Here is a 25,524-nt window from a genome sequence, read left to right as displayed (position 1 = left end):
CAGAAAGGTTTTAACTTCATATTTATTACACATTCACTGTAGGGAACTGCCAACTCCTCAAAACACAAAGTTTAGCAACACAACTTCACTTTCAAGGGCTTCAGATATACCTACTGTATTTTGTGCGAACATGTAGAACAGTTAAGTAAAACAGGACACCTGAGGATTTAGGAAGGGTATCAGTATAAGCAAAGGTTCTGAGCTGTGAAAATAACCACCTTGCCAGAAAACCCATCTCACTAGTCCTTAGTCACTGTATCTTCTGTCGTGTTTTTTATCCTCTGCCTTTTCTATTTTGCCACTTTATACTTTCATCTCTTTGAACCCCTCTTGCCTCTGGTTCCATCTTTCTACTCACAATAACTTAATACTTCTGGGAAGCATTTTAGCAAAGCTACCTTAAATGCATGAAAAGTCCAAAGTATGCTCGGGAAGCAGGAATGCTTCAAAACTTTATGTTATTTAAGTCTTATGCTTCGTGACAGGGAACTATTGGAAATAAAATACATCCATTAGAAGAAATTATTACTATTAAAATGTTTTTCAATGATTTAATAACAAGGTAGATAACATATGCTTATCTAATATTTTTATATCACTGAGGGTAAAGCAAAATGTCCTGTTTACTGCGTAAGTATGACCTGCTGTCTGTGGACACTGCAGTGCAATTTTAAAAATACTGTAATTATAATTTCAGAACTTCAGAATCTGAATAGGCGCCAGTGTTCTCTTTTTTAATATGGGAAAAGGAAATCCTTTGAAGATCGTTTGAAGCTTGGACCAAAATTCCATAGCTGTATTATTAGGATCACTCTGTAGTCTTCAGGATTCAGATACAAGGGAAGCTTCAATTCAACCTTTTAGAGAAGACATTCCAGCTCTCATGATCTCATCAACCAGGAGAATGTTGGTGGCAATCACAGTGCTGAAAAGGGGGGGAAAAAATCAAGACGGCTCAGGTTTGAGGTATGAACTCTAATTCAACTCAATCTCCAACTAACTTGTGCAAATTATGTCAAATTTCCCCCATACCCCTCCATACACATAAGTGTAGCTTCAGTTGCTATACTTTCGACTGATTACATCTTCTTATGGAAAGAAAATTAAACAAAATGTACCAATTTTAAAGAGTATGAAGGTTCCCTATGTGTTATTTTACAGTTCTGGCTTTCCCAAACTTACCAGGAGTGAAGAAGCTGTTTCTTTACACAATAGTTATCCCATATGCCTGCTTCTGCTGCTACCATTGGTTCACCTGAAAAGTAACTCAGTCTTCTTAAAATCACATAGAGCAGGTTCATAAGATCAGAATGCTGTCTAAAAGAACTGATAAGAGCATTTTGTGCTGCTTTACTCATCAGTGGTTACTCATTTCCTCTAGTATTAACTATGAGAACCCAAAGGTCCTCAATTAGCCCAATGTTGTATTACAGACCATGACTCCTATGCACAGCAGCTTTGATGAGTGGCTGTTCTCTACTTAGAATACTTTCAGTGACAGGAATGCTCTATTTGGTTGCCAAACATTTGAATATGTATTTTTTCTGGAGACATTCTTATTTGTCCATATTGAAGTACAGCACTTGAGCTATAATCTGGCAAGACAGGCTTATCATTTCCCTCATTCCAGAGAAACCTTTATTAACTGGGAATCTGGGAATTACATATACACATTATTATATATAAAATAGATAATAAGAACCTACTGTATAGCACAGGGAACTCTACTCAATACTCTATAATGATCTATATGGGAATAAACTAAAAAACAGAGTGGATATATAACTGACTCACTGCTACACAGCAGAAACAACAATGTAAATTAACTACACTCCAATAAAAATTAAAAAAAGAAACCTTTTACATTAACTTGAATGTAAATGCTTCTGTTCACAATAGGTCTTCCACATACTGCAGATATAGGTACATCTTCCACTTTCTACTTGTATGATCTGTATTACACTGGCCTAAGATCAGAGCCTTAATCATTTCATTAAGATTGGTTCTTGATGAAATGATTAAGAATTCTTAGATTTGGTTCCCTCTTCCAGCTTTTGCTATCCTTAGCCTGTTTTCACCCATAAATATGATCATCAAATGTATCACTTTAATCAAAGTCCCTGATAAAAAGGTGAATAAAGCAAGCTCAATATGAAACCCTTCAACATACACCTGAACCACCTACCACAACTCAGCAATATCACCAAATCTGTACTCTACTTATAGTATCTAGAGCTCCCCCTTCAAACAGTTGCATCCTCCTTACCAGTGTTCAAGTCCACACCCACAAGCTGACCGGATTCTGAATGTTCTGCTTGAACTTTAACTAGTGTTTCCTGAAGGTCAAAACCAGAATTCTGAGCAAGAACCTAAAGGAAACAAATGTAACTATTTAAAGACAGGACCTATTAACTGATACTCAAGTCTAAAATAAAGAAATAGTATTTCAAACTAACAGTTAAAAAAAACTTTAATGAATGCAGACAGATATTAATGTTCACTTTACACAATGATTAATATACATTACTAACCCATTCACTAATCCACATCAATCTCAGCAATACACTAGCCATAAACTGTACCTTCAAATGAGCACACAATAGAAAACCAACATATTAATCTTCCTCCAACTCTCTGGGACCCCACAGACTGTAGCCTGACAGGCTCCTCTGTCAATGGGGACTCTCCAGGCAAGAATACTGGAGTGGGTTGCCACGCCCTCCTCCAGGGAATCTTCCCAACCCAGGGATCGAACCCAGGTCTCCTGCATCGCAGGCATTCTTTACCATATGAACCACCAGGGGAGCCCGTATTAATCTTAGTTTAAAACAAATAAAAACAAAAAGCAAGCTTGTACTCCAGGATAAGTCCTACACTACAACTTCAGACAGTCAAGCCTCCTGTCCAGAGGAATCAATACATTAGATATCAAGAAACACCGGTTCTAATGTTAGGGTGAAAATGAATGATATCTATTTATTCAAAATCCACATTATGAAAAAATCCACATTAGCAAAAGCTTTCATCAGATGAATCAGTTTGGCATAGTTTAGAAAACTGTTAAAAGCATTCACACCTTGGGAATAATGAGCAACGCATCAGCAAATGCTTGAACTCCAAGCTGGGCCCTGCCCTTTACACTGGGCTTGTATTTAACCAGGGCTTCTGCCATCGCCACTTCCACTGCACCAGCACCTGGGACTACACAGCCTGTTGGGTGAGAGGGGAAGAGGAAAATACTAAGATACAGAGAACATAAAACTGTTGACTTAATTATAAGGAAAAATATACATAAAATTAAAACACAAGAAAGCCATTAATTTGAGAATTCCATGTAACCACAGCAAGTTTAATACTGCATTTGAAAGTGATACAAGCAACATCTCAAACAACAGAGTGATTTAAGGAGCACATGGCAAATCCTGCAAGCTTTTAGTTCATTTGTATCCTCTTTTTAACAACAGCATGCTATGAAAAAACTTAGCATACCATCGTACCATTTTAAAGGGAAAACTTTACTTTTGCATGGTGTCTGGCTGTGTAAACTACTGACAAAAAGAACACAGTATTCAGCCATGCCTTTTAGACTAGCAAAAAGAGTAAACACAGGGAGAATCTCACCATCATCAATAGCATTTTTAACTGCCCTCAAGCCATCTCTTATTGCATCTTTGATTTGAGTAAGCGTGTGCTTATTTGGTCCTTTGATCAATAACGTGACAGAGCGAGGATTGTTACATTTCTCAATAAAGGTGAACTTCTCTTCTCCCTGTGTGAAGAGATAGTATTTTAAAAAACAGGATACGGTTGTGCAAGGGACGACCAGAGGAGAGGGGCTTATGGAGGAATAAATGGGGGTATTAATAGGGCACCACACTGATCACATTAAAGCTAATAATTTCTTTGAAAAAAGGTCACATAAATGAAATGTGATTTTCCCATCAAGGGCTTATTATTACTATGCACAAATCATCAAAATGTATGTAAACAAAGCAAAAACATTACCCTGAGTTTGGAAGAATTTTTAACTACTGAAGAATTCATGAACCAAATAGTAGTAGTATTTTGGGAAGAAAATACACTTACCAATGTATATTCATAGACAAGTCCTGCATGTCCCAAACAATCAGGATTCAGGTCATCAAGAGAATTTAGGGCTATCCCACCACAAGCAAGAGTCAGCCTGAAATATTCAAGTATTTTAAGGGACATGCAGAAGTGCTTTTATTAGTTATATCTAGAGGTTAATTCTTTTTAGAAAGCAATCTTTTTCAGAATTACATACTAAAATCATGTTCTAAAATATATTTTACATAAGTCTTTCCATTTGCCACCAACCAGCTGTAAATTGGTCTTTTCTCCTAACCCTCCATTTAAACCACTCTTCTCAAGTCAGTAAACACTCCTCTGACATGAAATCTAAAGGTGCACAAGAGCTCTGTGGGAGAAAGTATTCTCTAAAACCCCTGATGCAGTCTCTTGATAAGGAAAAAACGGTACCGTATAGGTCATCATTTCAAAAATAAAACAAGGATATATCAACACTCATAGCAGCACTATTCAGAAGAGCCAAGGTAGAAACCCAAAGAAATGTCCATGGACAGATAAATGAATAAACGACATATGGTATTATTCATCCTGAAAAAAAAATGTGATCCCAATACATGCTACAACATGTATCAACTTTGAAAAGATTACGCTAAGTGAAAACAAGCCAAATGCAGAAGGACAAATACTCCATGATTCCCTTACATGAGGTACCAAATTTGTAAGAGACAGTAAGTGGACTAGTATCTACTGGCAGGACTGTGTACAGTTGTTGTTTAAAGTACAAACTTTCCGTTTGTGATGCAAATACTTCTGGAAACGACAATGGCACTAGGTGCACAACAATGTGAATTTCACTTTATGACACTGAATTGTACATTTTAAAGTTATAAATTTAATATTACGCATATTTTGTAAAAATAGAAAATTAGAAACTCACAAAAATAAGAGGGAAAAAAGGAATAATCCTTTGCAAGTTAACTTGCAAAATAAAGTGAAATTCCTGTCACCCAGATAATCTGCCACCCGTACCTTTCCATGTTTCTCCTTTTAGCTCTGCGCAGAGCTATAATGCCTTCTTTGGCAAGAGCGTCTAAGGAAAAGGGATCAATTCCCTGTAACAACAACAAAAGAAGTTTCAATATTTTACCATTAAAATAAAATAGATACAGACTACTTTATAAAACAAGATTTTTCACCTTTTGATTAATAACAACAAATCCTTTATCTGAATCACCACAGACTTTCTTTTTCAGGTCGATTATTTTTTTAACTCTGTCCTCGATGAATTTCCTTTCAGCTTTCACTAACTTCTCTCTCTCCTCTGCACTCTTGTAAAAAAAGCCAGAATTCACTTCTCTAAAAAAGAAGTTACAGACAGGGGAGGAAATATTTAGCAAATGGTCACCAAGCTCCAATGCCACCCCCTGGTATGCTTTCAGAGGCTATTTCCTAGAATCCCTGGTGGAGGCATTTTGCTCTTTTGAGTGGAAACACTGAGTCTTAGGTGGGAAAAAAAATGACCCAAATGCCAAGCTCTTTTCTGTTTTTAAGGAGCTATAAACTCACGTTTTTTCATATTCTAATGACACGTTGCACGTGAGGATGTATGCATCTTCTACTCTCTTCTTCATATCAGGATGCCGTGCCCCATGGTCCAAAACAAGGCCTCTGATTAAGCTGTTAAAACACGTAAGAGATTATTCTTACTCATTTCCAGATGGGGGTGTAAAATAGGCTAACAAAATTAAAACACTGAGACTGTATTGACAATTTTCACACAATCAACTTTATTTCTCGACTTATTTGAATAGGACTACCTAAGAAGGTTCAACTGTGAAAACGCAAAATTCCAGAACATGACAAAAACAAGCCATTCAAATTAAAGCCACAACCCTTTCTTATACAGAAAATTCTCCACAGAAACAGTCACAATTGGTTGCTATTAAACTGGTGATCACCTCCTTTTAAAAATGTTTTTAAACTAGGTCTCTGAAATAATTATCTCTAAAATTCCTCAAAGTCTCCTGTATGCTCTGTACTGAATAGTTCAATAAATGCCAAATGACTGATGCAGCTGACTTTCCAGGATCATTCTGACTACAAATACACAAAACTGACTTCAAGAGGTAACAGTACTGAGTAAATGATAACTTGTCTAGGCAATATACATTAATTCAAAAAAAAATTAGGCAAAAATAGGTACTGTGTAAGCTTCAAATGTGTACACTCAAGTATTTCATAGCATTCTAACACCTACCTTGTATCTGTTTCAGATTTATGTTTCATCTCCATGATCTCAACCATGAAGAGGTCAATAGGTTCATCTTGTTTTTTAATGGCCAAAATGGAGTCCACTACGGCCTGCAACAGGAGTGTAACCATTCAATTAATTTTATTTGTGGAAGTTGAGACATATATGGTACTTATTCTTCACAGACGTTTAAAGCAGTTTTTTGTCTTTGAAAATCTCTGAACTGATCTAAGTCATTTTCTACATGCTAACAGAACAGAATGTACTATGTGTAAAGGGCTGGAATAATTTACATTCCTGAAACCTCTATTGTAATTAGAGAATCATCAACACCTCTACAATAAAAAATACTGACAACAGGAACCTTTTTAATAATAAAATCTATATTTTATAAACCCCCTTTACTGAAAGGTCTGATTATACCTTTGTAACCTGGCCAGGAATACTATTAATACTATGATTTTCTCACTTTACTTCTTCTAGGGACACAGATCAGGTTATTACTGCCACAAAAATGAACTTTATGGCTGATCGAATACTTAGTTGACACAGTACGACACTGTGAAGAGTTGCAATGAGTAAGAATACTGATATTTCCAGTTGCCAGGGGTTCTTAGTATAGGCATAAAGTACCAGACACACGCCAAACTTAACACATACCTCTGTTAAGACATCAGCAAGTTCAGCATGAACTTTAGTTCGTAGAGATGTTCTGGCCACGTCTATAAGTGTTTCCCTGTCCATCTCTTTGCTTACTTTGACTTGTTCCAAAAACTGAAGTGCCTTTTCCTTTGCAGCTTCAAATCCTTCTGTAATTATTCTGGGATGAAGACCCTACAGTAAACACAAAATTACAAAATCACCACTAACACTAGAAATCTTCAGGTAGATGCAACTACGGTTCATTACAAAGCAAAATTTATGAAAGTTTATTCTGGATCATTCATACCCTTAAACACAATTAATATAATGTGCTGACTTTCTGAATACATTTAAAAGGATAAATAGCCCTTTCAATGCAGAGGAAAAGAACAGACATTACTCTAGCACAGAGTCAAAGCCAAGGGAACTACAAAGCACACTTGGGTGTTCACTGTGCAAACCACAAGGAATAATGCCCCAAACTCAAAACTGTGTCATAACAATTTGACTATTACGTCTTTTCTGTAGGTAATCTGGAATTAATTCACATCATTTCCTAATCAAAAACACGGAGACTCTGTTTTTCAGACCGTCTCTCTCTTCCCAAGAAATCCTTCCTACATCAGATTAGTACCAAGGTTTGCTTTACCCTTAGAACTACTGAAAATTTAAAAATTTATGGCATTATCTCATTTCTATAGCTATGCTATAAACATGGAATGCAACTTGATTGAAAAAACAAAACAAAAACACCTTTCAGGCCAACAAATATTCTTCAACTTATCGAGGATCACAATATATTTGTGTCAGACAAGGATACAGACTCTGGGTCCCAGATTTAAGCCCTCTGCTCTTTACATTCCATTATATGGCCTCAGCTACTATCAGTACATCAGTTTTTAAGAGTCAAACTGAGATTATTTCTTATTGACAACAAAGTATCAAAGAAACACAAGAATCATGTATACTTCAGAAATGTAGAGATCCGCCTGCTTTAGCAGCTCTCCAATGATGAGGACGTTGGAAGTGGTACCATCACCAGTTATGTCATCCTGGGCTGTTGCTACTTTGGCTATTAAGGAGGCTGTTGGGTGCTGAATTTGCTGCAAGTAGAGAAAGAGAAAAATTCCTTAAACAACTTAAAATTAAAATAGTCCAAATATACCTTAAAATGTGCAAATGGCTAATCTATTTGCACAAAATGTCAAAGTATGCAGCTACAAATTGTTCTGATTAAAAACTCATGATTAGCTATTCTATCAGTTTATGATGACAGTAACATTTTCATGTATAAATTTACTTCTCAGATTATCTTGACTTTACTGATGAGGAAATATGAGGCCCAGTGAAGGTTTACTCAAGGTAATGGAGCTAACAAGTAATAGCAACAATTTCAAATCCATGCAAGACTCTTTATGACAAATGTAGGATTCTTGTGAGAATAAACCAAGTGCCTTTTAAAAATGAAAGCTCAGCAGCCCAGTTATTATTTGGCACTGCACAAACAATTTAAAACGGAAAAAAACCAACTTAGCCTCTTTAGCAAATATTACCACAGTGGATGTTAAGCCACTGTGGAACAGTTCTGGAAGAAGAGAATATCCATGTTTGTCACCCACAGAGTCTTAACTACAAAGTATCCCATCATGGCTCCTGCACTGTTTTTGTCTCCTTATTGTACAGCCTTTTATGTCTTTAGGGACACTGACCCTTTTAAGAATCTAAGCAGACTAGCTTATTAGATTAGGTAAAATTAAATAGTCAGATAAAGATAGCTTTTCTGACATCAACTTTAAACTATGACTCCTATTTTTCTCTACAAGCAGAGGCCACCACTTAACCCACCAACAGAAACTACACCTTCCAGATTAGCTAATTCATACTGAAGATATTAACAAAACACCTGGACATTGAAGGCATGATACACTATTTTCAAAGCCTTAAATCTTATTTTAAACTCAAAACATAGGCAAGTCATTTCCTTTTCTAGGATTTTAACTGTTTTGGGGAACTTAGGGAAATAACAGCTCCTCTCAATAACCTCAGATTCTTAGTCACTGGGACTTTAAAAATGGTAGAGTTTTATTTCTCCTTCAGATGGTGGTGGAGAACTGTGATGTAACACACAAGAACTGTTGTCTGAAAAAGTATAACCATTCTGTCGCATTTTGCCTGTCATTCCTCTTAGTTCTTCAGGTTTTATTAGAATTTTAATTAACACCCTTTAAAGAAAACCTTAAATGGCAAGAGTAGGGGATTTGATAAAAGTAAGTTTATTAGACTCCAAGGCCCCTCACTATTCGGTACTGTCAATAATAGTACTGATAACATTTTTTCCTACTCTTTCCACTGTCTGGAAAACTACCTTTTGAGAGTAAAAATCTTCCTACAAATCAAATGTACTACGGAAAACCAAGACACTTTGGACAGCAGCCTCTCACCATTTCATGAAGCAGCACATTTCCATCTTTAGTGAGTTTGATGTCTCCAGCACCAGAAACAAGCCTGTTCAATGGGCAGAGATGAATCGTACTGTGACTTTTTCAATGGAGATCAAGTTAAGAGGCCCTAACAAGCGGGTTTTACCTAGATCTTCAGGAGCTGGGGCCAAGGGGTTGGTTCTCTGTACCCCGGTAACAGGGATGGCGCAGTGCTCACCCCTCTCCTGTCTGGGAAAGTCTGAAAAGGTGCTCAAGTCCTAAGCGCAGGGGGGCGCCGCGCACGCGGGCAGCTTTGTTCTCGGTGGAGGAGGAGTCGAGCACCAGGAAACCGACAGGGCAAGAAATAAGACCCCACCGGGACAATACAGGGAAGAAGGGCAGAAGTGGCGAGCGCACAGGCCCAGAGGCGGCGAGCTCCAGGCCTCGGTCCCCGGCGCAGGCCCGGGACAGCGCTAGGTGCACGGTGCCCACCCGCCCCTCCCCGCCAGTCCCGCCTTACATCTTCATGGTGCCCTTAGGCCCCAAGTTGGTTCTCAGCACGTCCTGCAGCCCCCGGGCCGCGCTGATGTTGACCGCCAACGCCGCCTGGGCTCGGGCCACCTCGGCCTTGGGGTTCAGGGTCTTCACGGCCGCCATAGCTGACCCAGCAGAGGAAGATAAGGGGACGCGGCCTGGCGAAAAGCCCTGAGCCGGTTCAGCGTGGCTGGGAGGCGCAATCCGAGCCTTCTGGAACAGTCGGGCGCGCCGGGCCCGCCCCCAGCGTGCCCGCGCGCCGCCGCCATTGGGCCGCGGGCCGGCCGGCGCCGCTCATTGGACCGCGGCCGAACGTAGCCCCGACCCTCGCGTCGGCCGCGGCGCCATTGCGTTCGGGCGGAGCTTGTATGCCGGCGACCGGCAACCGGGACTCCCGGGGCTCCAGTGTTGCAGGTGGTTGGGTTCCGGCTTGGCGGCCCCCGAACCTGAGGACGTAGGCGGAGCGAGCTTGTCGGCGCGTGATTGGAGAGGCGGCTGCTCTTTCGTGGAGTTCTGCGGCCTTAGGGTGTAGGGTGGGTCTCCTCCATTCCGCACTCGCACCCTTTACTTTTTCCCTCCCTTTTTGTTTATCCCGGAGACCAGAGTTTTCTGGACTATGTACAGTGTGCTGGACGGCGTTCTAGGTGCTTTGGCGGTTACACAGTGGACCTGAAAAGGACCCTTGCCTAGTATCCTAGGGCCTAGGGAAGAAGAGATATAAGGCAAGGTGGAAAGTGCTAGAAGCCTTTAGAAAGCTACCAGATTGGGGCGATGGCAGTTGAGAAGCAAGAGTCGGTTCACCCTTCGGGCTTATGCTGAGACCTCAGGGTCTCAAGGCACGTTTGAAAACTCAAACTCGGCCAAGCGGTGGTGTCCAGCCTGTGAGAGGACTCCCTTATTCTGAAAGATGTCCACAGTTGTTTCTAGTATCCAGTTCCCGCCTCCCACCTAGATACCAGGTATTCTCTGATATTTTGTTTTATTTTTATAGGTCATAGCTAAAATTGTTCAGAATGTAGAAGGTGCCAAAGGGTATATGATGAAAAGTATTTCTCCCTCCTCTACTTCAGTTTTCTCCTGATGTATATATACCTTTAGATACTCTGAATTTCCCAGATGCTGTCTGGCTTTCTAAATAAATATGTATATAAATATTTTTTAAAATCCCCACCCTCACAAAATGGCAAATAGACGCTGTTGGGTGTGTCACACTTAAAGTATCCTGAAGATGCTAACATATCAATATAAAAATAAGGGATTCCTCATTTTTTTGTTTGAACAGCTGCATAGTATTCTTTGTAAGAATAACCTGACTAGCCAGTCACCTACTGGTTGGCTTTTAGGTTGTTCCCAATCTTGTCTTTCCAAGGCTGCAGTAAATATCCTGGTATGTAATGCTTTTCAGTGGCTTTTTATATTTGAGAATCAGAAAAGCATGCGTATGAGTTACACAGTAGGAGATACATGATTAGTCCTAAAGATCCTTTCTTAATCCACAAGAAGCACATAGCCTAGTTAGGGAGATAAACTTGTAGACAATGACAATGAGCAGTAAAGATTCGGGTGTTATAATTAAGGGATGAATGAAGTGCTGTGAGCATGAAGGTATTAACTGAGCATCAGGGAAGGCTTTTTGGAGGAGGTGAGGTTTTTCGTTTCGGCCACACTGCATGACATGTGGGATCTTAGTTCCCCTACCAGGGATCGAACCCTGGCCTCCTACATTGGGGGCCTGGAGTCTTAACCACTGCCAGGGAAGTCCCTGAAGGAGGTGAGTTCTGAACAATAAGTAGATACTTTGCAGGAGAAGAGAGCCTAGGAGAGTGATGTCTAACAGGAAGACTGGGAGGGCCTGTCAAGCCCAACCGAAGATGTATGCATAGAATGGAGGGTGAAAGGTTACAAGAGACAAGTTCAGGGAAGTAGCTTGTCCTGACCGTCAGGGCCTGGTTTCCTGCTGGCAGTGAGAAACCAAAGAACTAGTGATGAAGATATTAGTGGAATGGAGGATGAACTAAGGGAGAAGACTGAGGATAGGGCAATCAGAAAGGTGTTGAAAACTGTTTAGAGGATGCTGCTGCTGCTCCTGCTGCTAAGTCGCTTCAGTCGTGTCCGACTCTGTGCGACCCCATAGACAAGAGCCCATCAGGCTTTGCCATCCCTGGGATTCTCCAGGCAAGAACACTGGAGTGGGTTGCCTTTTCCTTCTCCAGTGCGTGAAAGTGAAGTCGCTCAGTCGGGTCTGACTCTTTGCGGACCCCATGGACTGCAGCCTACCAGGCTCCTCCGTCCATGGGATTTTCCAGGCAAGAGTACTGGAGTGGGGTGCCATTGCCTTCTCCAAGAGGATGATGAAAGCATATTTAATGACACAAGGGAGAAAAGCATGGTTTAAATAGCATGTGTAATGTGTTCTCATTTTTTATAACCATTCCCCAGGCATCAGCTCAAAGGGCAGAGGCCATCAAAATATTAACATGGACTATATTAAAAACATTCAGAATATTTTCATTTTTGCAGTACCCACACTTTATGTGTCCATAAAAGGGGGAGGCAGAAGTATTTACAGGAAAATATGTAACATACAAAGTATGTCCATTATCTTATTTTTATTAAATCATATTGAGCTAATAAACATTTTTATTAAATCAGTTACCTATATATGTATATATGATTTAATAAGCATATATATAAAGGAAAGGATGTCCTCAAAATGTTTAACATTTTGTTTCTATCTGCCAATTTTATAGGTGAAAAATGGTATCTTAAAAATTTCATTTGTTTAGAGTGATGTTGAGTGTATCTTATAAGTAGGAGCCATTTGTATTTTTCTGTGAACTGTCTAGTCATGTCTTGTGTTTTGTATTTGGTTTCTAAATATTCATAGGAGCTCTTGATGTTTTCTGTGTTGCAGTGAATTTGTCCTAGTGTTATTTGTATTTTGTATTTATGCCTTTTTCCCAATTAAACATTTATTTTTTTCATATAGTCAGATGTTTCCTTTTTTTATGCGTGTTTGAATTTTGTGCTATGCTGTGTAAAGTAGGCCTTACACACTTAAGTGTTTTAAAAAATTTCCCATGTTTTCCTGTGTATTTTCAAGATTTTCTGTTTCATTTTAAAGTTTGATTCATTTAGAATTTAATAAGGAATGAGGTAAGAATTTGTGATAGAATAAAAAATATATGTTGTCTTTGGCCCTGATTCCTAGAACCTAACTAAAACCATGGTTTTCTGAGTGATAGGGGTGTCTTTTGTTACCTACTCCAGTCCCGTTTAGAATACACCTGAGTCTTTGCTAATGAGGTGTGAGTCAAAGTAGGGAGCCTAGATAACCTCAGATAGAAGCTGGTCCCTAGAGAGAACAAATGGGATTAGAGGATGGGAAATCTCAGCCCGCTACCCCCAACCTCCAGAGAATGGATGGGGTGGAGGTGGGTTATAAAAATGCTTGAACAATCTGTGAATGTGTGACATTGATGTCCTGGTAGCATGGTATACCCAGAGGGCGTGGAATCTGTTCACTCCCCTCACACCTGGTCCTGAGCATCTCTTACATTTGGGTGTGCCTGAGTTGTATCCTTTATAATAAACTACTAAGTCAAGTGATTTCCTGAGTACTGCATCAGTCTCAGCAGTTTTCAGTTTCCCCTATGGAAGGGATTATGGAAACCCCCAAATCTGTAGCCAGGTTGGACAGAAGTGTGGATAGCTTAGAGACCCTGGACCCTAACTAGTGTGTGAAGTGGAGACAGTCTTGTGAGACTGAGCCCTTAACTCTAGATAGTGTCAGAATTGAATTGAGTTTCTGGATGGCAGTTGGTGTCTGAGAACTGGAGAATTAGTTATTGATGTTTGGGAAAAAATTCACACAACCCCAATTTTTTTTTTTTTCAGGAATAATGTTTTCTACCATGACTGTAGTTATTAGCATGTGCTACATTCCCAGGTGTCTCCGGATCTACTTTGGATGGTATTCACTTGTGTACTGTTGCAAGTATACACACCATATTGTTTCATTTACTATAGTGTTACAATATGTTTTAAAATTTGGTAGGGCCAGATCCTCTTCATCTTTTTTCAGAAAATTTCTGGCTATTTTGTATGTTTGTTTTTCTTTTTAAATGAATGATAGAATTAATCTAGTTTTTAAACATCTCTTTTTTTTTTTTTGGATCATAGGTTGCTTTCAAAGCATGTATTACTTTTCAAGTAAAACATATGTTTAATAGGTAGAATATTCAAATTAATGCAATAGAAGTGGAGCTAGTGAAAGGCCAAGGGGTTAGAGGCATTTCTGACAGAATTTCAAAATATATGCTACATAGTTACCATTTATAGACTAGGAGTCTGAAGAGCTCAAGAAAATTCCAGAATAGGGGCAGGTTTTGTATGAGGAGGTGGAGTAATAATACTGATTTGGGGTAATGTTTTTCCTTTGTTGGCCACTCTTTCTTTGAGTGTCTACTTTGTGGCCGAGTACTGTACTTAGAGTAAATAGACACATGAAAAGAGAAGGCCCCTCCAAAGATTTCCTTCCCAGTGAAGAGACAAACATACACCAGCACACATAAGGTACACAGTGTACTGAAAACCTAGAATGGTATATATGATCTCAGTTCCATGCTATTATAGAAGACTTGCTAAAGCAAATCTTTTTCCTAACTATTGAAAAAATGTATTTGATTTTCTTATTATAAAAATAATACACAAAAAATAATACATAATCATAGAAAAAGTACCAAAAGCAAATAAATTTAAATTCATAATTGCATAACTTAGAGATGACTGTGATGGTTAATTTTATGTGTCAATGTGACTGGGCCATGCTGCTGCTGCTGCTGCTGCTGCTAAGTCGCTTCAGTCGTGTCCGACTTTGTGCGACCCCATAGATGGCAGCCCACCAGGCTCCCCCGTCCCAGGGATTCTCCGTCATGGTGCCCACATATTAGGTCAAACATGTTTCTGGACATTTCTGTGAAGGTGTTTTTTTTTTTTTAGATGAGATTAACATTTATTAATAAATTGGTGGATTAAATATACTCTGTTGTAAAGCAGAGTATCCTACATAATGAGTGGGCCTCCTCAGCTGAAGGCCTTAATGTAATCAAACACTTGTCTCTTTCCCCCTAGCAAGATGGGATTCTGCCAGCAGACAGCCTTTGGACTCTGCGTTTCTTCCCTGTGCCTCCCGTCTGCCAGACTACCTTGCAGATATTGAGTTTACCAAACCTCTACGGTCATGTGACCCAGTTCCTTAAAGGAAATCAATCTTGGACTTCCCTGGTGGTCCAGTGGTTAAGACTCCACACTTCCACTGCAGGGGGAAAGGGTTCATTCCCTGGTGGGGGAACTAAACTAAGATCCCGTTTGCCATAAGGTGTGCCAAAAAAAAAAAAAAGGAAATCAATCTCTCATTAAAAAAATAATAATTTTATTTATTTTTGGGTGCACTGGGTCTTTGTTTCCATGTGAGGGCTTTCTCTAGTTTCAGAGAGTGGGGGCTGCTATTCATTGCCGTGCATGGGCTTCTCTGCAGTGCAGGAGGCTCTAGGCACACTTCTTCAGTAGTTGCAGCTTGCAAGCTCTACAGCACAGGCTCAGCGGTTGTGGTGCACCGCTTAGTTGCTCCACATCATGTGGAATCTTCCTGGACCAGGGACTGAACCCCTGGCCCCTGCATCGGTAGGCGGATTCCTATCCACTGTGCCACCAGGGAAGTCCTCTCTCTCTCTCTCATTTTAGCAGCAGATGATGCCCTAAATATCTTCACTTTAACAGCAGATACCCTGTGAGGTTGGTTGTGTGTGTATGTGTGTATATATAGATAGATAGATATACATCCTATTGGTCTTGTTTCTCTGAAGAATCTTGACTAACTAAATAAAGCTGCAAAAGGAGCAGAAATTTTAAGAATGAATTTTCTTTTTTTTGGGCCATGCTGTGCAGCATATGGAATCTTAATTCCCTGACCAGGGATCAAACCTGTGCTACCTGCAAAGTAAGTGCAGACCTAAGAAAAGTTACTTTAAATATGTACATTTAAATTTTATTAAAGTATAGTTGATTTACAATGCTGTGTTAATTTTTGCTGTATAGCAAAATGATTTAGTTATACATGTGCTTACTTGCTGAGTCATGTCTGCCTCTTTGCCACCCTGTGGACAATAGCCCACCAGGCTCCTCTGTCCATGGAGATTCTCCAGGCAAGAACACTGGTGTGGGTTGCCATGCCCTCCTCCAGAGGATCTTCCAACCCAGGGATTGAACTCAGGTCTCCCACATTGCAGGCAGATTCTTTACCATCTGAGCGGGGAAACCCTTAGTTATACATACATATATATATATATGAGGAAATATATATATATATGTATTTTCTCATTTTTTTCCATTATGGTTTATCACAGGATATGGAATATAGTTCCCTATACTATACAGCAGGACCTTGTTGTTTATCCATCTTATATATGATACTTTGCATCTGCTAATCCCAAACTCCTACTCCTAACCCCCACCCCCCTTTTGGCAACCACAAGTCTATTTTCTATATCTGTGAAGCCAAATAATGTAGCGAGGTAAATTCTTCATTCTTTTTACTCCCCAGAGTTAACAACTATATAGAGACTCAGATATATAATCATATACTGCACATGTTTATAGACATACATAGAGTTCTGTTTACAAAACTGGGAATCAAGCTGTATATAATGTTCTGCAGCCTGCTTTATTCATGACATATCATGGATCTATTTCCAGGGTATGACTTATTTGACACACAGTCTCATATGTGACTCCTGACAACTCATGTATGACTTTCTTCTGAGTATATTCTTTTTTTCTTTCTTTAATTTTGGCTGCACTGGGTCTTCCTTACAGTGTTCGGGGTTTCTCTCATTGTGGTGAGTAGTTGCCCCACACGGCATGTGGGATCTTAGTTCCCAGATGGGATCAAATCCACATCCCCTGCATTGGAAGGTGGATTCGTAATCACTGGACCACCAGGGAAGTCCCTGAGTGCATCCTTGAGATGGAATTGCTGGGTCATAGAAAATGTACAGGTTCAGTGTTGCTAAATAATACTATATTGTTTCCTAGAGTGACTATCCAGGGTACTATATTTTAGAAGGCTATTTTCTTAGCACTGAATTAATTTATAAAAATAGCACTTTTGATTTTGATTCTAAAATAATCATTAGAAAATGTGTTAGCTTATAGAAATATGATCTATAGAAAACCTTTCAGGAATACTAGTATTACTTGTATTAATAACCAGTTATGATTAAATGCAATATTAACTTAATAACCAGTTACAATTAAAACTGCAAATTAATTTGTTAATGTTTTATTAGACTTACAATATGTTTATATTTGGTTCAGGTATGCTATTTACCATTTCTGCAGAACAACAACAATGAAGCATATTAAAATCTGTTTATATAGTTATCCCTTGTCTGATTGTTCCATGTATCTGTGACTACTCATTAACCTCCGCTGGAAAATTTATTTTTTGCCTTGTTGCATGGCTGGTGAGATCTTAGTTCCACAACCAGAGATTGAACCTGGGCTCCTGGCAGTGAGAGCCTCCTGGCAGTGAGAGTCCTAACCACCGAATGACCAAAAATTCCCTGGACAATTTTTTTTTTTCTAGTATGTGTTCTAGCTAAACAGTGTGCAGTGTGTACAACACTGTGAGGTGGGTGCAGGCATCATAAGTAGTTGACAGATTTTATTTGGTATATTTTACCTGAAATCTATTTAACATCAAGCATCTATGAAATATGAATAATAGCAAAAATGAACTCTTCTACTGTTTCTTTTCCTCTTGAAATAAACTCAATTACCATTTTAATACTTATATACAAGTATTTGGTGTTTATCACCTTGTTTCTTCTATTCCCCCATATTTCTAAATTACTTACCATAGGCTATAAACAGGTTCTTGACAAGATTATTTTTTAGACCCTCTTATTTTGTCCTCCCCTATTACTTACATAATCTTTTACCTCATATTTCAAATCATCAAAATTCCTCCTTCTTGTCGTTCATCAAAACCATCCCTGGCAGATCTGGGAAAAACTGAATGGGTTGTGCCCCAAACCTGCAAACATTTTCTTACTGATGAAATGTGAGAATTTTGAACTTGTGACCTCGGAGCCTCAGGACTCTTGTTTCTGTATAGAACTGTGTTTTTTGAGAGGTCTGGTAGCAAAGGGCAGGGATGCTGTGTCCCAGCCTCGCTCCAGCATCCCCTCTGTGTGAATCACCAGTTTGGAGGGAGCCTGCAGACGTGAACTGTCAGTATCAGAGGTTTCCGTTGTTTTAGGGTAGGACCTCACTGCCTAGTTCCAGACAGCTCTGCCCAAAGGTAAACGTTTGTGGGCAATGACTCCTTATTTATAGTAGTCAACATAAAACTAGCTAGGCAAGTGATACCAAGAAGAAAGTAAGAGGACCCCCTCAAAAAGCTGGGGGTGCAAAGACTCATTTTGTCACTCATGGTTTTCTGCATTTTAGCTGCGAATGTGAGCAGTTTTTGCAGTTCTCTTGGGACTTAAATTCCTACAAGAGCATAAAGCCAAGTGTGGATTGAAAAAAGCCCCTAGGGGGCTTTCGTTAATTGCAAAATCGGTACAGAGGCCCCTCTCTTCTCTCACCGACTCTTATCCCAAGTGGGTGGTGACGGTGGGGAGCGCTGGGAAAGGACCGGAGCTGTGGCATTCCTCTTCTGCAAAGTGGAGGTGGAGTGGCTCGCGGCTTCGCAGGAAAGCGTCCACCGCCAAATGCAAGTCGAGGTCTGCCAGCGCCGAGCCCCCGGCGGCAGGAGGGGGCGGGCTCAGGCAGTCCCTCCCTCGGGGGCGGGGCCAAGGGCTTCTTCCCATCCCGGCTCTGCAGAGAGGAGGTCTTGCAGGCTCCAGTTGAGTATAAAACAGATGCAAATCCCGCAAGAAGCCACCGCACTTGTCAGCGGATCTGGTGATTGATAAAGTCCCTGGGGCTCTGCACCGGTCACCTCCCTCAAGCTCCACAACTGAACGTCGGAGCCGACCCTCGGCCCCTTGCAGTCGGAACTTTACAGCCGCGGGAGAACTGAAGGCGGTGGCAGCGGCCCAGGAAGGAGCAGCAGCGCCGGGGTAAGTCTGGGCAAGTGTTTGTCTCGTCGTGTGCCCAACTTTCTGATTGAGCGGCCCGCCTGTCCTATACCCGGGGCCTTTATGATTCTGCATTTCTTTCTCTTCATCGGAATAGGTAAATTATGTCATGGGATTTCAAGGCTTTCTTTTCATCCGTTTACTTTTGATGGTTTTCACTTGTTTTATCCTACTGCTGCCTGTTACCAAACGGCATGAATGAATGATGCAATCCCACATAGGGGAGTCATCAGTTCAAGAGTAGGAAAACTTCCAGAATTTAGAGTTGCAGTGTCTGACTTCGTCAACTTCTTTTTCATCAGAATTCGAATTTTAAATATGTACTTACCAGATACATTGTTATACGGCTTCAAGCCGGGAATTAAATAAATAATGCTTCCATTCATCAAACTTAACGTTCTAAGTTTTCCTTATATGTGACCTGCACATGGTGTTTACTCTTGAAATATTTGACTACGGAATTGGAATGAAGATCAGGGAAGAAAAATGAAGTCCAGAATTTGTATATGTTATCTCCACTGCCTGATGTGTTTTCAGTGTAATGATGCTAGTTCTGTCGCTTTCATATTGGAAAACAAAGTACTAGGATGTTTTAAGTTTTCAGATTATCTGATACATGTCTAATAACTTTTCTTTTTTGGCCGGGAAACTCGCCATGAGAAATCTTAGTTTTTCCCTGACCAGGGATCAAACTCAAACCACCTGCTTTTGAAGCATAGTCTTAACCACTGAACCACCAGGGAAGTATCCCTTATAACTTATTTTTAAGCTTACATTTTATTGATGTATAATCTAATGCAACAGTATGCACCCATTTTAAGTGTACGTTTTGATGAATTTTGACAACGTCGTACGCACTTATATTCACCATCACAATAGAATACTTCCATCTCCCCTAAAAGTTTCCTAGGGTGTCTATAATGATTTTTGTCATTATAGCATTTGTTGGTATTTTCTAGGGTTTAATATAAACAGAATCATACTCTTTTGTGTCTGGCTCCTTCTGGTCAGTATAATATTTTTAAAAATATTTATTCATGTTATGATGGTGGTTGGTTTAGTAACTAAGTCATGTCCAACTCTTGTGAACCCATGGGCTATGGTCTGTGAGGTTCCTCTGTCCATTTAATTCTCCAGGCAAGAATACTGGGGTGGGTTTCCATTTCCTTCTCTAGGGGATCTTCCTGACCAAGGGATCAAACCTGGGTCTCCTGCATTACAGGCAGATTTTTTACCAATTGAGCTATTCATGTTATAGTATGCATTGGTAATTTATTCCTTTTTTATTGCCGGGTAGTGTTCTGTTTATCCCTTTATCTATCAGTGATGTTTATTCTAGTTTTGGGCTATCATGAATAAAGCTGCTTTGAATATGTTTTCATTTCTCTCAAATACACCTCCAGATATGGGATTGATGACTGACTCTTATGGTAAGTAAATGTTTAATTTCATAAGGAACTGCCAAACTGTTTTCCAAAGTGGTTGTACAATGTTGCATTGTATGAGAGTTCCAATTGTTCCATGTTCTCACCAATACATGATTGTCGATCTTTTTTTAAGTTATTTTTCTTTTGAGCTTATTTGCACATCTTTTTTGAAATGCCTTTTAGGATCTCTTTTTGCTCATATTTTAATGGGTTGTGTGTTTTATTGAGTTGTAAAAGTTCTTCATTCTAGATAAAAAGTCCTCTCAAATATGTGGATTGTGAATATTTTCTCCCATTCTGTGACTTACCTTTTTTTCCCATTCCTTAATGGCGTCTTTTGAAAAGTTTAATTTTGATGAAGTCCAATCTATCATTTTTTCCTTTTATTATTCATGCTATTTGGGTTTTATTTAAAAATTTTTTTTACCAATTATGGTTGTTCTACTAGGTATCTATCCCTGCATAACAAATAATCCCCAAATTAGGCAGTTTTAAAAGACAAACATTTATTTTCTTAGAGTTTCTGTGGCTCAGAAGTCTGGGAACAGCTTATCTGGGTGGTTCTGGATAGGGTCTCTTAAGGGGTTCCCTGGTGGCTCAGAGGGTAAAGCGTCTGCCTGCAATGCAGGAGACCGGGGTTTGATCCCTTGGTCAGGAAGATCCCCTGGAGAAGGAAATGGCAACCCACTCCAGTACTCTTGCCTGGAAAATCCCACGGACAGAGAAGCCTGGTAGACTACAGTCCATGGGATCGAAAAGAGTTGGACACGACTGAGCGACTTCCCTAAGGGGTTGCAGTTGGCCAAGGTCAACTTATCTGAGCACTTCAGTAGAGGAAGATCTGCTTCCTAGTCTGCTCATCTGGTTGTTGACAGGATTCAGTTCCTTGAGGGTTGTTGGACTGAGGTCTTCAGTTTCTCCCGGGCTGTTTGCTGCCAGTTCTGCCACATGCATCTGTCTTAGGGCAGCTACCAACATGGCAGCTGCCTTCCTGTAGAGCAAGGAATGGGGGTGGGGCAAGCATGGAAGCCACATTCTGTTTTTAAAGCGACAACAGGCGCACACACTCTTTGTTTTTTGGCCATGCTACCTGGCTTGCAGGGTCTTAGTTTCTTGACCAGGAATTGAACTCAGGCCCTGGCAGTGAGAGCACTGAGTCCTAACCACTGGACCACCAGGGAATTCCCCTAGATAAACTCACTTTAAAAAATGCACTCTTTTGTGTGTGATTAGAAATAATTATGGATTCACAGAGGGCTGCAAAGAAATATACAGGGAAATCTCATGCACCTCTCCTTCCACGTCCCTTCCCCTGAAGCCAACATCTCAAGGAACTGACTCTGGCACAATCCATAGAGCTTGTTCAGATCTCACAATTGTACACACTCATTTGTGTCAGTCTAATTTATTTTGCAAGTGATATCCTATCACCTCTGCCTCATTCTGTTCACTGGAAGAGAGTCACTAAACCCAGCTCACTATCAAGGGCAGGGGGTTAGAGATGGGTTGGAATAGCAGGAAGTTGGTTCATTAGGTGTTGTTTGTTTGTTTTGGTGTTTTGGCCAAGTTGTGTGGCTTGCGGGATCTTAGTTTCCCAACCAAGGGTCAAACCCAAGACCTCTGTACTGGAAGCACAGAGTCCTAACCACTGGACCTCCAGAGAATTCCCTCTAGGGGCCATTTTAGAGGCTGCCTGCTACAGGAATGCAATTTTCCTCCTGCATTTTAGAAGAAGTATAGTTTTAGCTTTTTTGTTTAGGTCTTGATTCATTTGGAGTTGATTTTTGGCATTGGACTACAAAAGTTTTATTATTATTTTTACATAATTTGTCATTGGACTACAGGTTAGAGAAGGATGTACATTTCAGTATTTCTGTATATAATTAAAACTGCTGCTGCTGCTGCTAAGTCGCTTCAGTCGTGTCCGACTCTGTGCGACCCCATAGACGGCAGCCCACCAGGCTCCACCGCCCCTGGGATTCTCCAGGCAAGAACATTGGAGTGGGCTGCCATTTCCTTCTCCAATGCATGAAAGTGAAAAGTGAACCCAGGTAGGATTTCAGTATAATGACTATCAGAGTCTTGTCATTTTCATATTGGTGAAACAAAATAGAAAGAACATTTTAAGTTTTCACATGATTTAATACATGCTCAATTAAAAAAAAAAAGGTAAGTAGCAATGTATGAATTCTAAATTAGAAGAGAAAAAGAGCCTGCCTTTATAATTAAAAGAATTTCTCCTTTAGATGTAAATGGATCAAAGTAGAAAGAATAAACTATATTAAAGAAGCAAATTCGGAGAAGGCAATGGCAACCCACTCCAGTACTCTTGCCTGAAAATCCCTGGTGGGCTACAGTCCATGGGGTCGCTAGAAGTCAGACACGACTGAGCAACTTCACTTTCATTTTTCACTTTCATGCACTGGAGAAGGAAATGGCAACCCACTCCAGTGTTCTTGCCTGGAGAATCCCCGGGATGGGGGAGCCTGGTGGGCTGCCGTCTATGGGGTTGCACAGAGTCGGACACGACTGAAGCGACTTAGCAGCAGCAGCTAGTGGTCCAGCGGTAAAGAATCCTCCTGCCAATGTAAGGGACACAGGTTCGATCCTGGGTCTGAGAAGATCCCACATGCCTCCGGGCAAAAACCAGTGTGCCACAACTACTGAGCCCAGACTCTGGAGCCCATGAGCCGCAACTACTGAAGCGTGTACACCTAGAGTTTGTGCTCTGCAACAAGAGAAGCCACCTCAATGAGAAGCCCAAGCACCTGAACAAAGAGTAGCTCCCAATGGCTGCAACTAGAGAAAGTCCAGGCACAGCAAGAAAAACCCAGCAGAGCCAAAATAAAATACATACACACATAAAAAAATAATTCAGGCTTGAAAAAGAAACAAATAAAAAAGAAGCAAATTGGAAATGGTACCATTCTTGTGCTGCCATTCCGGGCAGTGGGTTGTCTCTGAAGAGGAGCAGCTTCTGGGGAGGGCCAATAGGATGCAGCTCTCCAGGCCTGCAGGGGAGCGGGATTCGGAACACCTGCAGAAGCTCGGCAGTGTGGGGAACATTGCTAGGCTTGCATGCTCAGGTATGAGGCTTTGAGTACAGCTTGTGCTCTTCCTCCTTCTCGGGAGTATTATCCTCTATGACTCTGGTGAGAGAAAGGGTGCACCAAACCCTTTCTGAGTACAGTGAGGACTGTATTTGAACCTCCCTGAAGATTTCTTTCCATTCTGTCTTCTTTCCTCTGTCAAGCCCTACTTTGCTCTTTCTTGCTGCTTGTTCTTAACTGCTTCTTTTTGTCTCTTTGTTTCTTCTGAGATTTAGCACCTTTGTCCACTTCTTTTTACAGTTTAAATGATGAGGATAATAATCGGAAGTTGTTGGCTTTGTTCCCTTCTTATGGGGCAGCAGGAGTCCTTTCTGACTATTCTTGGAATGTTGTTGACTTTCCTTGTTTTGAAGACATCAGGGACCATTTTGTACAGTCTGTAATGTTCCTACATTGGCTTCTCTGTATTTGTATTTTGTTTCCCCCCAAGATCCTCTTTCCCTTTTTCTCTCCTTTCCCTTGCCTCTGAGCCATGCCCATCAGCTGTAGGTGATCTTCTATCAGATTTGAAGCTTTTTCTGGTTTAAAGCCACAGAAAAGGGTATGTTTCCTCTTCTGTGGAGCTTGAAGGAGGCAGATGTGAAGTATTTCCCAGAGAAAGTAGTCTTAGGAGACTTTGCAGCCAACCTTTCTTTGTTCCAGTCCTACATAGGGAGGATAGTGAAGCCAGGCGGTCTCTTTCTTCTCCTGTGTCTGGACCTTGATGTTGATTTCCCCGTTCTTTCTAGGCTCTTACTTTTGCAGAACTCACAAGATCTCTCTTAAAGAAATTTGTAGTCAGAACTTTATGCTGTGTTTCTTTATCCCCTGCCCCCCGGAAAGAAGTGGGAAGAGAAGACCATTGTCTCCTGGGAATCCAGCCCTGGAGAAGCGTGAGTCCTCTCTGTCTGTTCTCATTGTCAATGTAAAGTGTTTATCAGTTATCAGTGTACACTTCACCTGTGTAAAAAGAATTGTCTGCTGTAAAGTGGTACATATACCATCTCGGTTTCCCTGAAGAAGAGCTGTTCTGTTTTAAATCATAAAATGTACTATAAATGGGGCATTGGCAGGAACCCCCATCCTAGTTTGAGGAAGGCTCTTTGACTCTCCTCTGATCCAGAAGCCGCTCAGGCTCCATTCAACCTTGTTTCACTGCTTGGAGGGCCCCAGACAGCCTCACCCCCAGGACCAAAGCCACGCTAGAGGATAACATCTGAGTCCAGGAAGCTTTGCTCTGTGGGCTTCCTCAACCTCTGTATCAGCTTATATTTGTTATTACATAGGTGAAGGTAAGAGGTCAATCCCAGCAAAAGTGGAAGTTGGTGAAGGTGATCTTAGATGTCTCTTGTGAGCCACTTAGATGAGAAGCTGGAAGAGAGTTCTTTGGCATGAGAAAGTTTTTTTTCCCCTTTCCTCTAACATCAGAATTCCTAAGGTTGGCCTTGAAGGAAAGCTTGCTTTTGTACTTTTGGAACTGGGAGTAGGTGACAAGGGGTTGTCAGCTGTGGCTTCTTTACCAGTTGGCCCTCTGCTTCCCCAGGGTGGACCTGCTTGGGGTCAGGTGGGCAGGAGTCCTGTCCTGAGCCCCAGAAAGGCAGTGGTCTAGGGGTTGGGACCAGGCTTGGCAACTGCTATGTCTAAACACAGACCTTTTCCACCAGGATTTCTCCCACCCCTGTCCTATCTCCCTTCCTTGCTAGTCTGGATATGAGGGCTCCAGAGTCCATTCTCCAGCAACAGTTTTTCTAATGTACACAATTTACTTTGAAGCAACTGAATTTACTCAGCAGATTTCCCTTCCTGCCCCTGGAACTAGGAGAATTTCGAATTTGTATGAATCATGGGTCACTCCTGGTGGATACAATGAAAAAAGAGGGAACCAGAAGTGAACAGGGAGGCAGAGCATTTTACAGTGGGGGCTGCAAAATGCTGAAGGAAGCTGAATTTGCTCTGTAGTCT

At 40.7% G+C, this 25,524-nt stretch overlaps 2 protein-coding genes and 2 non-coding genes across 6 annotated transcripts in view; 1 reads left to right on the top strand and 3 right to left on the bottom strand.

The window, feature by feature from the left end:
* Nucleotides 1-4: 4 nt before the first annotated feature.
* Nucleotides 5-10,304, bottom strand: CCT6A (chaperonin containing TCP1 subunit 6A). The gene is made up of 14 exons (XM_069570929.1): nucleotides 9,884-10,304; nucleotides 9,385-9,448; nucleotides 7,912-8,046; nucleotides 6,962-7,135; nucleotides 6,308-6,411; nucleotides 5,617-5,727; nucleotides 5,247-5,406; nucleotides 5,080-5,162; nucleotides 4,087-4,183; nucleotides 3,622-3,769; nucleotides 3,077-3,210; nucleotides 2,267-2,369; nucleotides 1,183-1,255; nucleotides 5-925 (listed from the first exon to the last, which is right to left on the bottom strand). Exons 1-14 carry the CDS (start codon nucleotides 10,018-10,020, stop codon nucleotides 853-855), a joined length of 1,596 nt encoding a protein of 531 aa, XP_069427030.1. The 5' UTR covers nucleotides 10,021-10,304; the 3' UTR covers nucleotides 5-852.
* Nucleotides 3,440-3,579, bottom strand: LOC138429823 (small nucleolar RNA SNORA15). Its single transcript, XR_011252911.1, has one exon. It is a non-coding gene; the product is annotated as a small nucleolar RNA SNORA15 (small nucleolar RNA).
* LOC138429825 (small nucleolar RNA SNORA22) lies at nucleotides 7,269-7,402 on the bottom strand. Its single transcript, XR_011252913.1, has one exon. It is a non-coding gene; the product is annotated as a small nucleolar RNA SNORA22 (small nucleolar RNA).
* Nucleotides 10,229-25,524, top strand: part of PSPH (phosphoserine phosphatase) — a 31,132-nt gene continuing 15,836 nt past the window's right edge. Inside the window, exons 1-2 of one of the 3 annotated variants that reach the window (XM_069570938.1) lie at nucleotides 10,354-10,430; nucleotides 17,962-19,028. The gene's annotated coding sequence lies outside the window, so the exon portion shown is untranslated. Of the gene's footprint in view, nucleotides 10,431-17,961; nucleotides 19,029-24,272; nucleotides 24,456-25,524 lie in introns of those variants that run through there. The other 2 variants (XM_069570939.1, XM_069570940.1) reach the window with 2 other exon arrangements.

The sequence above is a fragment of the Ovis canadensis genome, chromosome 24, assembly GCF_042477335.2.
Source record: "Ovis canadensis isolate MfBH-ARS-UI-01 breed Bighorn chromosome 24, ARS-UI_OviCan_v2, whole genome shotgun sequence".
In the NCBI taxonomy this organism is placed as follows: domain Eukaryota; kingdom Metazoa; phylum Chordata; class Mammalia; order Artiodactyla; family Bovidae; genus Ovis; species Ovis canadensis.
This window is presented reverse-complemented; position numbering and strand designations above follow the sequence as displayed.

Coding starts and splice junctions, on each gene's coding strand:
- CCT6A (XM_069570929.1), bottom strand. CDS start 10,020: ATGGCGGCCGTGAAGACCCTGAACCCCAAGGCCGAGGTGGCCCGAGCC. Junction 8,047..9,384: donor ATGTGCTGCTTCATGAAATG/GTGAGAGGCTGC, acceptor CTCTACTTGCAG/CAAATTCAGCACCCAACAGC. Junction 5,728..6,307: donor AAATCTGAAACAGATACAAG/GTAGGTGTTAGA, acceptor GTGTTTTAACAG/CTTAATCAGAGGCCTTGTTT.